The 14854-nt window shown below is 34.0% G+C and overlaps 1 protein-coding gene across 5 annotated transcripts in view; it reads right to left on the bottom strand.

Moving 5' to 3' along the window:
- LOC131161771 (uncharacterized) overlaps positions 1-14854 on the bottom strand; it is a 147601-nt gene that overhangs the window by 130042 nt on the left and 2705 nt on the right. For 3 of the 5 annotated variants that reach the window (XR_009138616.1, XM_058117730.1, XM_058117728.1), the window contains exon 3: positions 14454-14497. Coding sequence is in view for 2 of the 5 variants with exons in the window: in XM_058117730.1 (XP_057973713.1) it covers positions 14454-14497 (44 nt within the window). In the remaining 3 variants the exon portion in view is untranslated. Of the gene's footprint in view, positions 1-8286; positions 8372-8491; positions 8551-14453; positions 14498-14854 lie in introns of all 5 variants that reach the window. The other 2 variants (XM_058117733.1, XM_058117732.1) reach the window with 2 other exon arrangements.

Raw genomic sequence — 14854 nt, 5'->3', positions numbered from 1 at the left:
TCTTAAAGTGTGCTATTTTTTTGAATTTCCGATGCGTGTTTTAGTTTTGTCCCTGTAAAATTAGCTTGTGATGATTTTTTAGCATATGCACATTCAAGTGGATTTACAAGGCTGAAAATCAGCACATTCAAACGGATTCACAGTGGTAAAAGTCAGCAAATTCAGGTGGATTTACTAAGATGAAAATGAGCACATTTAGGTGGATCTATAGTGCTAAGAAATAGCACATTCGGGTGAATTTAAAGCACTGAAAAGTAGCACATTTAGGTTGTAGATTCCCTGCAGCAGACCACCACAATCAACAGTATACTAGCAGCCCCCAGACCCGCACACAACAAAATACTCACTACAATAGCCCATCTTCTTCGGCAGTTTTTTTTTATTGACCATATCCGGTTTCGGCTCGCCTTCGTGGTCTCAACACTCCGACGGCACCTTCGGCTTCTCTACACTCGAAGACTATTAAATTGAAAGTTTATATTTTTGGTCATTGCAAAACTCGGATTTGACCTAATTCGGCGGTCTGATTCCTCTAAACTGAATTAATCTGATATCATGGAAGCAACTGGTTTTTCAATTGCGGCACCTACTTTCACCGGTTCTTCAACCTCTTTTGAGATTGCTATCCCTGGTCTCACCAATGAACAATGTCGTCGACTCTTGGATCTTTAATCGCCCTTGAACACCAACTCTACCAATTTTGCTGGTAACGTCGCCTCTTGTCATTCTGCTTCTCTTTCTAACATTGAATGGATTGTTGATTTAGGTGCCTCCGATCACATGACTTCCAATTTGTCTTCTCTTGATAATATTCAGCTTCTCAATCAGCCATGCCCCATTAAGTTTCCAAATGATGACATTATTCCTGTAACTCATATGGGCACTATGCGATTTTCTCCTAATTTCTCTCTTTCTAATGTTCTTTATGTGCCTTCATTTAAATTTAACTTATTATCCATCAGCAAACTTACCACTGATCTCAATTGTGTTACTATATTTTTTCCCACCTTTTTTGTCTTTCAGGACCTATCAACGAGGAGGCTGATTAGAACGTGTGAAGTATGTGATGGGTTTTACCACTATAAACCCTTCTCCATCTCAGTTTTCCACTCTCAATGTGTTTCTGACACTACTCTTTGGCATCAACGTCTCGGTCACCCTTCCATTTCATGTATGCCAAAAACCTTAACTATTTCTTTTCCTCATTTGCCTTGTGATGTTTGTGCTAGAGCAAAGCACACTCGTTTAACTTCTTCCTTAAATACACATAAGAGCACATTTTGTTTTAATCGGATTTATTGTGATATATGGGGTGGTTATCCTACCGCTTCACTCTCTGGTGCACATTACTTTTTAACAATTGTGGATGACTACTCACGTGCTACATGGGTCTATCTTATGTGCATGAAATCTGATACTTTCACTTGCCTTAAAAATTTTTGCACCATGGTCAAAAATCATTTCAATTGCACTGTTAAGCATGTACACACTGATAATGGTTGAGAATTTCAAACCACCCTGCTTCAAACTTTTTTCCATGATCAAGGCATTTTTCACGAGCGCACATGTCATACACCACAGTAAAATGGTGTTGCCGAGCGTAAACATCGTCATCTTCTTAATGTGGCTTGGTGTTTACGTTTTCAAGCCAATCTTCCCGTTTCCTTTTGGGGCGAATGCATTCTAACAGCCACCTATTTAATTAATCACACTCCTTCACCTAGCCTCAATCATAAGTCCCCTTATAAACTTCTTTTTCAGAAACCCCCTTTGTATACACACTTGCGAGTGTTTGGGTGCTTGTGTTATGCCCAAACTACTCGCCAACATCGCGATAAATTTTTTCCTCGTGCTCTTCGATGTGTTTTCTTAGGTTATCCTACTCATCATAAGGCTTACCGTGTCTACGATCTTGGAAACAAAAAATTTTTCATCTCCCGTGATGTCACTTTTGAAGAAAATGTTTTTCCCTATCATCTCGTCTCTCCAACTCCCACATCTTCTCCAGTCCTTCCTCTTCCTATTCCTACACTTTACCTTCTCCACCACCCACACCTAACCCTAGCCCCTCCTCTCTATCTCCTTCTCCCTTGGTCCCCTCCCTGACACTCCCACCCTCACCCCCTTCCCCTCCACCCCTCCCACCCCCCCCCCCCGCCCCCTCCATTTCCCTCTTCACGGCCCAAACGAGCCATCACACATCCCTCTCACTTAGCTGATTATATCTGCCCTACTTTACCAAAGTCCTCCACGGCTTCACAAGTTTCAAGATGTCCCTCAGATACGGTTCATTGTCTCTCCTCCTTTTATCTTACCATCGTTTCTATATTCCACATTTGGCTTTTCTTTTTGTTATGACCCAACATCTCGAACCTACCTCATATTTTCAAGCTATGCTACACTCCCATTGGCGTGATGCCATGACTTCTGAAATCCAAGCCTTAGAAACCAATAATACATGGGTTCTTCAACCCCTTCCCCCTGGAAAAAAAACCAATTGGCTGTAAATGGGTGTTCAAAACAAAACTCTGGGTTGATGGATCCATAGAGCGACACAAAGCTTGAGTGGTGGCCAAGGGCTACACTCAGGTAGAAGGTTTGGATTATCATGATACTTTTGCTCCTATTTCTAAACTCGTTACTGTCAGGTGTGTTCTTGCAGTGGCGGCCGCTCAGAATTGGCATCTCCTTCAATTGGACGTCAACAACGCTTTTCTCCATGGTGACCTCGATGAGGTGGTTTATATGATCCCCTCCCCCCCCCCCCAAGGTTATTGCAAACAGGGGTAGACTCGTGTTTGTCGTCTTCAAAAATCTCTTTATGGCCTCAAGCAAGCTTCTCGCAATTGGTTCTCTAAATTATCTTCTGTTTTACTTGCTGCGGGTTTCACCCAATCTCAGGCCGATCACTCTCTTTTCACCCGCTCTAGGGGTCAGTCTTTTACTTTTATACTTGTTTATGTTGATGACATTCTCATGGCAGGCAATGATCACTCCGCTATTAGCACTTTCAAAGTCATGCTCGCTCAGAAATTCAAACTCAAGGATCTTGGCAAATTGAAATATTTCCTTGGCCTCGAAGTTGCTCGCTCTCCCACTGGCATTTTTCTCAACCAACGCAAATATGCTCTTGACATCCTCACTGATAGCGGTCATCTAGGTGCTCGTCCTGCCCACTTTCCCATGGAACAAAATTTGAAGCTCAATAATACTGATAGTGCTCTTCTCTCCGATCCAAGCTTGTTTCGGCGCCTCGTTGGACGTTTGATCTATCTCACCATCACTCGTTTCGACCTTGTATTTCTAGTCGACATTCTCAGTCAATTTATCCACCAGCCCAGACAACTGTATTATGATGCTACTGTACGTGTTCTTCGATACATTAAGGCATCCCTAGGTCAAGACTTATTTTTTCCTACTGCCAACACTCTTCAAGTCTCGGCTTATTCTGATTCGGATTGGGCTAGTTGTCCCCTCACTTGTCGCTCCACCATTGGTTTTTTCATTCAGTTGAGCACTAGTCCCATTTCCTAGCGCACTAAGAAACAAACTATCGTCTCTCGCTCCTCCGCCGAAGCTGAGTACCGGGCACTTGCTTCTACTACCTATGAACTTACATGGCTCAAAACTCTTTTACATGATCTTGGCATACAGTATTTTCAGCCTATGCTCTTATATTGTGACAACCAAGTGACTCTTCACATTGCCCAGAATCCTGTTTTCCATGAATGTACCAAACATATAGAAATCGATTGTCATATTATTCGTGAAAAGTTAAGGGCTGGCCTCTTCTTCACTAAGCATATTCCTACCCACAGTCAGCTTGCCGATATCTTTACCAAAGCTTTGGGTCGTGAACATTTCCAAACTTTATCATGCAAGTTGGGCATTATGGATCTCCATGCTCCAACTTGAGGGGAAGTATTAGAGATATATACACTTTCCATTTTAGCACAATATTTACTTTCCATTTTTTCCAATTCTCTTATGTATATATACCCTTGTAATCCTTGTATTAAAATAATTAATATAGAAAATCATTCTTCTCCAATTTTTAACACTTATCTTATCCAATGGAATGGTAATAGCAAGGACGTCCACTATTATTTTAATTTAGAGCATGTGATATAGGGAATTTTCTATATATTTTAGAAAACATCCTTAGTTGATGAGACTCTTTTGTAAAACTATAGGTGTAGGGACTATTTTGATCCCTATATTCGAAGGCTTGAATTTGGATTTGAGGTCCCTAATTCCCAATCCATTGTTTGGAAGCACAATTTGAGTTTCGATTTGAATTCCAAATGAAATCCTTTAAGGCCCAAATTCCCAAAATTAAATACAAAAGCAAGGTTGGATTTGACTAATTTAAATCCACGTGGGTTTCCTTCTTTCTCTATCACGAGACCTTGCCCAACCTCGACACCCCTCGTCCTCAATCTCTTTCCCTTTTCCTCATCCATGCCCTCCACTAGTGCCATGTGAAAAACCTCCATCTCTCTGCCAATCTCCCTTTTGTCTCTCTTCTTCTTATTTTTCCTATACTCTCTCTCCTAATCTCTTTATTTCTGTATGAACCCATATTGGAGGTCCACCCATGTGTATCAAGCCCACCCATGGGCTCCTCCGGTCCTAACAAAAGGTATCAGAGTCGACGGTTCGTAACTCTGGGTGAGCGACATCGTAAAAATTTGAGAGGTGAACCTAATTCTCCTAACATGCTAAGAGTTAGAGGACCAAGTGTGTGGCTGAGGTTGGATTGGTTCGGAGGCACATGGAATGCAATCCGATGTACATAAAATGCCAGTGGTAAGGCCCACTTGAGCAGCTGTTGGAGAATTGGACTTATTCCCAAAAGGGAGATGGTTTCAGTTCAAAGGGGAGTTGTTGGAACTCACAAGTGAGGGGAAGATTGTTGAGAATTCCACCTGTGAGTTTATCCCACATTGAAAAAATTAAGTGGATGATGGGTGCTTATATACATGGTTGAGCCCAAAGATCTAATAGGCTTAAGCTTTTTGGTCAAGTTAGTGTTCACTCATGTCTATCAAGCCCACCAATGGGCTCTTCCGATCCTAACATCTTCACCATTGACTAGGTACTAAACAAAATCCTCCTTATCTCTAAAATGAATCATATTTCTCTATCTCTGTCTCACATTTCCTATGGGAAATGGATGGATTGGAGCTCTAATTTATCACTTATGCAACTGAAATTTGGGATTAGCCTTAATGTGTCAAGTGCTCTTGATTCTATTTGGTTGTTCTTCCATGTATAATAGTGTTTCTCGACCACAATATGCACATAGACAAACTTCTCAAACCCATTTCAATAGCCTATCTAATGTAAAAACTTTATCCTAACTGCAAGCCATGTTGAGAGAGAACTGCCTCTCTCTTTCTCTCTAAAAGCTTTTAGAAAATTCTCTCTCTCTAAAATTCTTTGTCTCTCGCTCTCTAGAATTTTATTTCTTCCTCGCCTTCCTGGAAGATTCTCCTTCTCTCTTTGCAGGAAAATTCTCCTTTTTTCAGAATTTAGATAAATCTCTACCCCTTTGTAGAACTTTCTTCTCTCAAATTCACTCCATTTCTATTTATAAACACCAGCTAGAGGTTTCTAGAAAGTTATACTTAGTTGGCATCCTACTTTCAACACCTATATAAGGAGCTCAAGGCTCTAATGTTGGATAAGCACAAGGAAATTGTTTGTGTTGTGTGCAAGAAAGAATTGTGAGTGCACAAATAGTAGAATTATGTGTGTTCTATGTAGAAGAAAGAATTGTGAGTGTGTTGTGTTTTGGCAGCAAGGAAGTGCTTTATAAGTGAAAGTGCTAAGTGTCATCTTGACATGGTGAGTTATATTAGAGTGCATAAACTTGTTTATTGTCATGCGTGTTGTCTCAATGTTTTTCCAAGTGTAAGGTGTTGGGCACTTGTTTTAATTTCACAAATCCATAAGTCTTTTGTGCAACTTGCACGCAGAGGAAAAGGGAGACTCATGAATGTTTGTATTTGAAATTTGAATTCACTACAAGATTAGGATTTCTCTAAAGGATTGAAAGGACTCCCATAACCATCACAAAAAAATGGGGTGAAGTGTTGAACGACAATGATCAGAAGAAGAATTAATATAATTTGCCTTCAAGAAACTAAGGAGGTGGGGGAGAAAAAGCTAGAGAAACTAATAAATCAGGATTTAAACTTTGGTACGCTAGAAAAGAAAAACAGACGAATGAAGTAGGAATTATTATAGAAAAAAACTTAAAAAATAGCGTTGTTGATATAAATAGAGTAGGGGATAGAATTATAAAAATAGAGATGGTATTAGGACAAGAGATAATAAATATCATTAGTGCTTTTGCTCATCAAGTCGGCCTACCAGAAAATATTTAATGAAGGAGATCTGAATGAACACGTTGGAATGAATAATAAAAATTATGAGAGATTACAAAGAGGATATGGATATGGAGACAAAAATGAGCCTAGAGAGATGATCTTAGACTTTTCTATGTCATATGATTTTAGTATAATGAATACTTGTTTTAAGAAGAGAGAAGAACACTTAGCCAACCCCACCTATTGGGACTTAAGGCTTGGTTTTGTTGTTGTTGTTGTACTAGAAGCTCAATATGATAATGATAGTATTGTAGATATATAAATATATGATTATATATTTGTATTTTATAATATGTTAGTAATCTAATTAATATGATAAAATATCACATATTTATATTATTCATTTGATAGTCCATATTTGAATCATTCTTCAAGCTAATATAAGGACATGTGCAAATTTATGTACTAAAACTTGTTAATGAGGGAACCTCTATTCACTTTGTGCAAAACGATAGCAAGATCAACAATAGATTACTACAAAAACTAAGATTACTACACAAACTATCTTAAAAGGTGTTTGATTGCACTTAATTACCTCTTATAAGTTAATCTCATGTTAAGGAATTCAAGGACATAAGGTGTTAATTTGTCTACACAACTAGATATTCTTTTGATGCCAATTAATTTCTTAGATATCATTCCCCTCCCCCTAATTTCCCTTTTAATTGTTTAAAATCTAGTTAACAAATTGATACTTAAATTCAATGTTAAACATTTTGGGCCTAATATGGAAATTCCAAGTAGTTACACCAAGCCAAGCGTATCCCCCACAATGTTTTGTTGGACATTCTATGGTTAGGAGATTAAGAAATGCATCATTCCTTTAGTGCGACCTTAAGCGGAGAAAATCTTCTATTGGGGTAAAAAGCAATATTGCTTAAACATGCAATATCTTGATTTTTTGAATAAAAAAATACATTTAATAGGAATACATTCCAATATTTCTTCTTTCCTTCACAAGGCCCCATTTTATGTATAAGTCTTTGCTCATTATCCCATAGGGAACATTTCTATGGTTAAAGTTTGAGATATTCACTTGTCTGAATTTTGCTAATAGATGGGAAAGTGGATGAGATGGAAGAAGAGCTACCTACCATTGAGCAGCAAGGCTCCCTGTAGGAATCGAATTGACCCCCTTTCTCCCCTCCAAAAAAAAACTCTCTGCATGCATACTGTGTTCATTATAACATGCATTCTTTCTTCTTCTTTTTTTTCTTTTTTTTTATCACATAATCTAGAGTTTGCGACTATGTCTTTAGTTGGCCACAAGATCTTCCTAAATTTTAATGTTTATTTTATATAAATTTTTTTTTCTAGGATTTAATTTGGCTTTTTTCATTTTCAAAATTGTTTTAATAAATAATTTTTGCAACCCTCCTTAATTTTAAAATTTATTTGATTGTATTCCTTATCTTTTAAGTTTTGCCTTTTTGGTTAATTTGATCTATTCTCCAAATTTCTTAGAAATTAATTTTATAACTTTTTAGGCAAAAGTTTTTTTTTTTTTATTATTATTATTTTGATGTATGTAGCATAGAAAATTACACACAAGAAATGATATGTTTCTCAACAAATTTATGAACAAATAGTTGTTTTACCTAAGGAAAATGGAAAACTTGTTGTCAACACTTTATGCTCTACATAACATTACATGCTCTCTAACTAAGAGAAAGTAAGAAAAAATAGAATAGTATTTAAAATTAAGAATGCCCAAAATATAATACATCATTGTACTTCAGGGACATGCAGTTGCAAGATAGGTTGCATCATCATAAAAGATATAACATTGGTACAAGTGTGATAAATAAGTAATCACTTTCTCATCAAAATATAATACTTATATCTCTATGCATATATACAAGTTTTTAATAATGAAAGTTAGATTAAGTACCTGGAACAGCAAGGGTGTAACCAATTAACAACCCACTGATGACAAATACAAGGCCCCATTGGGTAGTATGCTATGCTAGCTCAACCTTAGTTTAAAAATAAAATAAAGGGAAAAAAGATTTTTAGGACTCACATTCAACTATGGAAAGTTATTGAAAAAAATAAAAATTCTAACAATTTACAAGTTAAAGAGACATAAATAGTACCTGTAACGTCTGTCCTTTGAACTACGAGCATCATGCGTAGATGACTATCGAGAGACAATCTCATCATACAATAGCATAATCGTTAATAGGCAAGAGAACAATAATTTTTCAAAAAAAAATTACAAATAAAATATTGAGATAGAAAATGGGATAGAAGTAGCTATTTTAGTTGACGGATGACTAGCTATTTTAGTAAGAAGAAATACATTGATGGACTAAAGAATTGTTGGTGTAAGGTTTTTTATCCTTTTTCAGCAAAGTGAGGGAAGTAGTTAAACACCATTGGCCTATTCTAAAGGTGAATTTGATATTTTTATTGAAAATAAAACTTTGGTAAACCAATTTTTTTTTAACATTTAAAAAGAGAGATTGTAGACTTCTAAGAACTTTAAAAATTTATAAACCTATGTGACTTTAATGAATTGGTGTTAGAGTATGTTGAAGCCCAGTAGACTTTTAAAGTGCAATTAATTAGGTGATCTCTTTATGGGGTTTACAAGTTGCCAGCAAGGAGAAGTCAACCTCCCAAAATAGAATTGTGCAATTAAGTTATGGGTTATGTTCAAAATGGTTGTCCACTACAAATTTGTAAATAGTTCCATGTGGAGGGCAAGGGAATTGTAAGGATCACCAACAATGCGTTGGCTTAGGTTGTGGTATGGTACAAGATTTTGAACCGGTGTACAATCATGTTGTTTGTGGCTCTTATACTTCAGTTTTAGTAAGCAATGAAGAAAGATAGAAAAACATGAAGGGACAGCACAGTAGGAGATCGTCGACGAATGCCCTGTGTTCCTCAACGAGAAGGCAGCAAGGGATCGTTGACAAACATTCTGAAATCGTCAACGAGAAAATACCGAGAGTAGGAAAATCTCAGAGTTATGGATTCGTCGACGAAAGCATGTTATCATCGAAGAATGGTCTTCTTGGTCTCCTTGACGAAGCCTTGTACTCGTCGACGAGAGACCCCTGGGCTGCAAGCAGTTTTTCTGAATTTTGAATTTTTGAACATTAGGTGGTTAGCTAAACAAAGGGAAAACCTCCAAGAAACTCTTTTATGTCATCTAGGCATGTAGAGAGAGAGAGAGAGAGAGAGCAATCATTTTGATAAGTGTATTGTGTACATTGTGATTTTCATAGTGAAATTTGTTTCATTACTTTCGTGGATGTAGGCTTTGCCGAACCACGTAAATTGTGTTGTTGTTCTTGTTCTGGTTTTGTTTGCATTTACTTATTGTTTATTCCGCTGTGCGTTCTACTTATATGATCCATATGACAACAAATTGGTATCAGAGTGTTTGTTGTTATGGCGTCGAGATCGTCTTCTGCAAGATTTGACATTGTCAATTTTGATGGAACCAAAAATTTTGGTTTATGGCAGAGGAGAGTGAAGGACATTCTTGTGCAACAAGGAATGACTAAGGCTCTAGTTGATACTCAATCGGAATGAATGGATGAGACAACATGGATAAATTTGAAAGCAAACGCAGCGTCTACAATACGCTTGTGTTTGGCCGATAAAATTCTCTATTGGGTGATGGAGGAGGATTCTCCAGTGGCTATCTGGAAAGTGGTAGAAAGTCGGTACATGTCTAAATCCCCCAATAACAAACTTTTTATTAAGCTAGTGTGATAACCTTTGTTGCAGAGGAACTAAACCCAAAGAGAGAGAGGAAAAAAAAAGGCTTGCGGGATGATGCGCAAGAAAAACACAGAAACTGAGATAGTCAAAAAAATAAAAAATAAAAAAATAAACTCAGCCCCCTATTACAATCCATGCCAAAGGGATTCTGTCAAAAAGGAAAGAAAAAAAAAAACAAGAAGGAGAATTCTCCTCAAACTGTGCTGCCAATGCTACAAAGGAGCAAAACTACCATACAACTATGATTTGCGTTGTTGACAGAGAGAGGGCAAGCAAACGAAAGCCTCTGTTTTATATTATCAAAACTGAGGTATAAAGAAGAAGAAAAATGACAACCTTGTAAATGATTTATGCTCTAAAACCATGTAAAAATTAGAGAGAGAATTAAAAGGTGTACAATAGAAAATTTTCTATTTCATTGTGTGTCTAATATGGATTTGTACATGGATATTTATATATGGATTGGAGAGACAAAGCATTAAATTAGATTGATACAAATATCGAGAGGAGCCTATGGAATGGTCAACTGCTTGGTTTTGTGTGATTGTCAATCTCCTTAATTGTTGATTGCCAAACATCTTGGCATGATTCTTGTGATTTCTCAACATTTCTAAAAAGAAGTAGAGAGAATTCTAGAAAGGAAAGTTTTGCGTATAAATTTAATAAGGGAATTTTGTAGGTAGTATCGTGAAAATCTTGCCTAAGACTAAAAAAAGTAGAGGCACATTTAGTTTTGAAAAACAATTTTCATATTCTATTTTAGTTTTCCAAAGAATCACAAAAAATTTTGAAAAATTCAAATGAATACAGTTTAAAAGGAGTAGGGTTCTAAATTAGAGAGATACCTCCCTTTCTGAAGTATGGGTGGAGGGAGAGTTTGATCCAATTTGAATCTAAAATCATGACATTGTACAATAAATAATAAGTAAATCAACATAATTATACCAAATTATCATAAGGAAAACATTCATAATTTGAAAGAAAATTCAAACAAATACAACCTAAACCTCAAACCAAACCAGATCAATATTAATATGCAGTAATTTAAATCCTAAAAACACTTAAACCTCAAACAAAACCTAAATTAATATGAAATAATCTAAACTCTAAAAAAAATAAACAAACAATATTAGCATGAAGTGATCTAAATGTAAAAAATACATAGAAAATGAGAACAAAAAAAAAGGAACCGAATAAATGAATGAACACAAAATATACCCAAATCGAATGACTTAAAAATTAACATAAATGCAACATAAATAAGCATCAAACGGAAATAAAAATTTAACATGCTTATAATAATAATAATAATAATAATAATAATAATAATAATAAGATGGAATATAATTAGAAATTAAGGAATAGTTATTTACTCCTTGTATTTCCTTACTATGAATCCATAAAAAGGTTTCGCAGTAGTATTTGTTTTATTGTGATAATATTTTTTTTTATATAAACCATCATACATAACTAATATATTCAAAGAAATAAATGTTCTGCGAATAAAGTTAAAAAGGGAATTTTGTGGCAATATTTTTTTTTTATATATAAACCATCATATATAACTAATCTATTCAAAGGTATAAGTGTTCTGCGAATCAAGTTAAAAAGGAAATTTTGTAGTTAGTATCGTGAAAATCTTACCTAAGACTAAAAAAGGAATAGGATTCTAAATAAGAGATACATAAACAACATAAACTTGAAATAATCAAACCCTAAAAAGATACATAAACAACATAAACTTTAAGCAAAGCTTAAACGATATAAATAAGATACAACCTAAACCTCAAACCAAACCAAAACAATATTAATATGCAATAATTTAAATCCTAAAAATACTTAAACCTCAAACAAAACCAAAATTATTATGAAATAACCTAAACTCTAAAAAAAATAAGCAAACAATATTAACATGAAGTGATCTAAATGCAAAAAATACATAGAAAATGTGAACAAAAAAAAAAAGGAACCGAATAAATGCATGAACAAAAAATATACCCAAATCGAATGACTTAAAAATTAACATAATTGCAACATAAATAAGCATCAAACAGAAATAAAATTTTAACATGCTTATAATAATAATAATAATAATAATAATAATAATAATAATAATAATAAGACGGAATATAATTAGAAATTAAGGAATAGTTATTTACTCCTTATATTTCCTTACTGTGAATCCAAAAAACGGTTTCGCAGTAGTATTTGCTTTATTGTGACAATTTTTTTTTTATATATAAACCATCATATATAACTAATCTATTTAAAGGAATAAGTGTTCTGCGAATCAAGTTAAAAAGGGAATTTTGTAGGTAGTATCGTGAAAATCTTGCCTAAGACTAAAAAAAGTCGAGGCACATTTAGTTTCGAAAAATAATTTTCATATTTTATTTTAGTTTTTCAAAGAATCACAAAAAATTTTGAAACATTTTTAGTTTTAAAATATTTATACAAAATGAACAAACAATAATAAAACTTTTGCAATTATTGCGTATGGAAAAACTTTTTATTTTATTTTATAATTTTTCAACAAATTACAAAAATGACACCAATGATCAATTATCCCAAATACTACCATATATATATATATATATATATATATATATATATGGAAATTTGTAAACAAATTTTCTTTCTTGTAATTAATTATTTTGAAATCAAGAGATTAAAATATAAAATTATTTTGCGCAACTTAACAAACTTTATATTTTCTAAATTTTTTACATGAATCTTAGAAAACTGAATAATAAGTTGAAATTTTTATAATTCTTTGAAAACTAAAAAAAAGAAAAAAAGAAAATGCAAATATTTTTTACAATTGAGGGGCCTTAAGTTTTCTTCATACAATTAAAAATCTAAATAAGGCATATTAGAATATTGATCTAAATCTTATGTTCTAATTTATTGTCAAAGAGTCACCCTAATTTTTCTTGCGCAATAAAAATAACAAAAAAATTTAAAAGCACTAAGAAATCATGCACTTTTAATCTTATGTTCTAATTTATTGTCAAAGAGTCACCCTAATGATGCGCATGAATTACAAGTCACTTTTAATTTTCAACACTTTATATTCTTGCATGTGTATGTTATATTCGATATATTGTAAATGATGCGCATGATTTAATTTCCACATATTATCTGCGCAATTAGTACATGCTTAGAAAGATCTTAGGTTGTGAAATACTGCTCTATTAGATTAGTTGAATTTAAGAATAAATTTTTAATACCCAATTCACTCCCTCTCTTGGGATTACACTAATTCCAACAATTCTTCTTTAGATTTTGTTTTCTTTTGAGATAGTCTTTTATTGATCTTAGGTTTCTTATTGGTGAGATCGACTTTTGAGTAAAATTGTTTATAATTTGTTGCAATTTCCGTTGTTATTGAGAGCTCTTGTAGAGTTTGCAAACCCTTATAATTTTCTCTTATCTAGTGGATTTGGCTTGAACCGGAGGTCCCGTGGTTTTTTCCTAGTTTGCAAACCCTTTTTTGGGTGTTTTATTGTTTTATTATTCTTGCCGATTATTTGTTGATTTATTTAGTAATTTAATTGTTACATTACTGGATTAAATTACGAAATTGAAATTTAGTGGATATATCTCTAGTCTATTATTCTATTTTATTTGTGTAAGGTGGGAATGACTGTGCAAGTATTCTCCGTTATTCTGCTATTTTTCCCAACATGTATATAGTTTATGGATCAAGAATTATTCGAACTTTGTTTTTATTATGTATTTTTGTGACAAAGTTTATAGCTTGCTTTAGAACTCATATTTAGGACTACAAGTATATTCCTAATCATTTTAGAAGTCATTGGCATTTGATATATATCTTGGAATGTTATTCTTCAAGTTCAAGCAATAAATGCCTCATTATTTTACATGCTTTAAATTCTTGCAGGCAAAGCAAACAAAAGGCACAATATAAATTGCTCCACTTGACGCAGGAGATATGGAAGTAGTTATTTGAATTTTCATATCCATATTCCATCTTCACATCGCCTTCTTGGATGTTATTCTTGTTGTCTTTTAATTTATTTTAAAATTTTTAAGCTATAAACTTTGACATCTCACAAGTCAAAAGACATTTCAAATACTTGAACCAAACAAAATAAATATCCAATTTATAGAACTACTAAATACTTTCATCTAATCTTTTTTTCTTATTGTATGTTTGTCTACTTTTGTATCAATATCATGCACATAGTTTAATATATTAGTAGACTTATGTGCTACATAACGTTTAAAAAATATGTAAAAATAAGAAGACAACAAGATATAAAGAAACAACTATTGGATTGAGAATATGAGAGTTACCTCCCATCTGAGGCATGGGCAGGGGGAGGGTTCGGTATCTCCATCTGGAATGGAACAATTTTATGAAATATAAGGAAAACATTCAAATACAGTTTAAAAGGAGTAGGATGACAAATGGAAACGCTTTTTTTTTCTTTTCCATTTTTTTTTTTTAGGTAAGCAAGACGAAGATAATTAAGAAGTCAACCAAACCTCTCTGCTCTGCGCCTCTTTTTATATTCGTAAGTAAAGAAAACGAGTTAGGCGTTCAATTTTTAAAACAAAATAATAAAGGTGATTTTTTTTTCCCCACCTAGAAATTAATTTACGAATATGGGGGAAAAGAGATTCCATTTGTTTTCCATGTTTAACTCCTTTGGATTTTATTTCTCGAGGAAATTGAAATGCAATCCACTAAAATT

This window comes from Malania oleifera, chromosome 8 (assembly GCF_029873635.1).
Source record: "Malania oleifera isolate guangnan ecotype guangnan chromosome 8, ASM2987363v1, whole genome shotgun sequence".
In the NCBI taxonomy this organism is placed as follows: domain Eukaryota; kingdom Viridiplantae; phylum Streptophyta; class Magnoliopsida; order Santalales; family Ximeniaceae; genus Malania; species Malania oleifera.
This window is presented reverse-complemented; position numbering and strand designations above follow the sequence as displayed.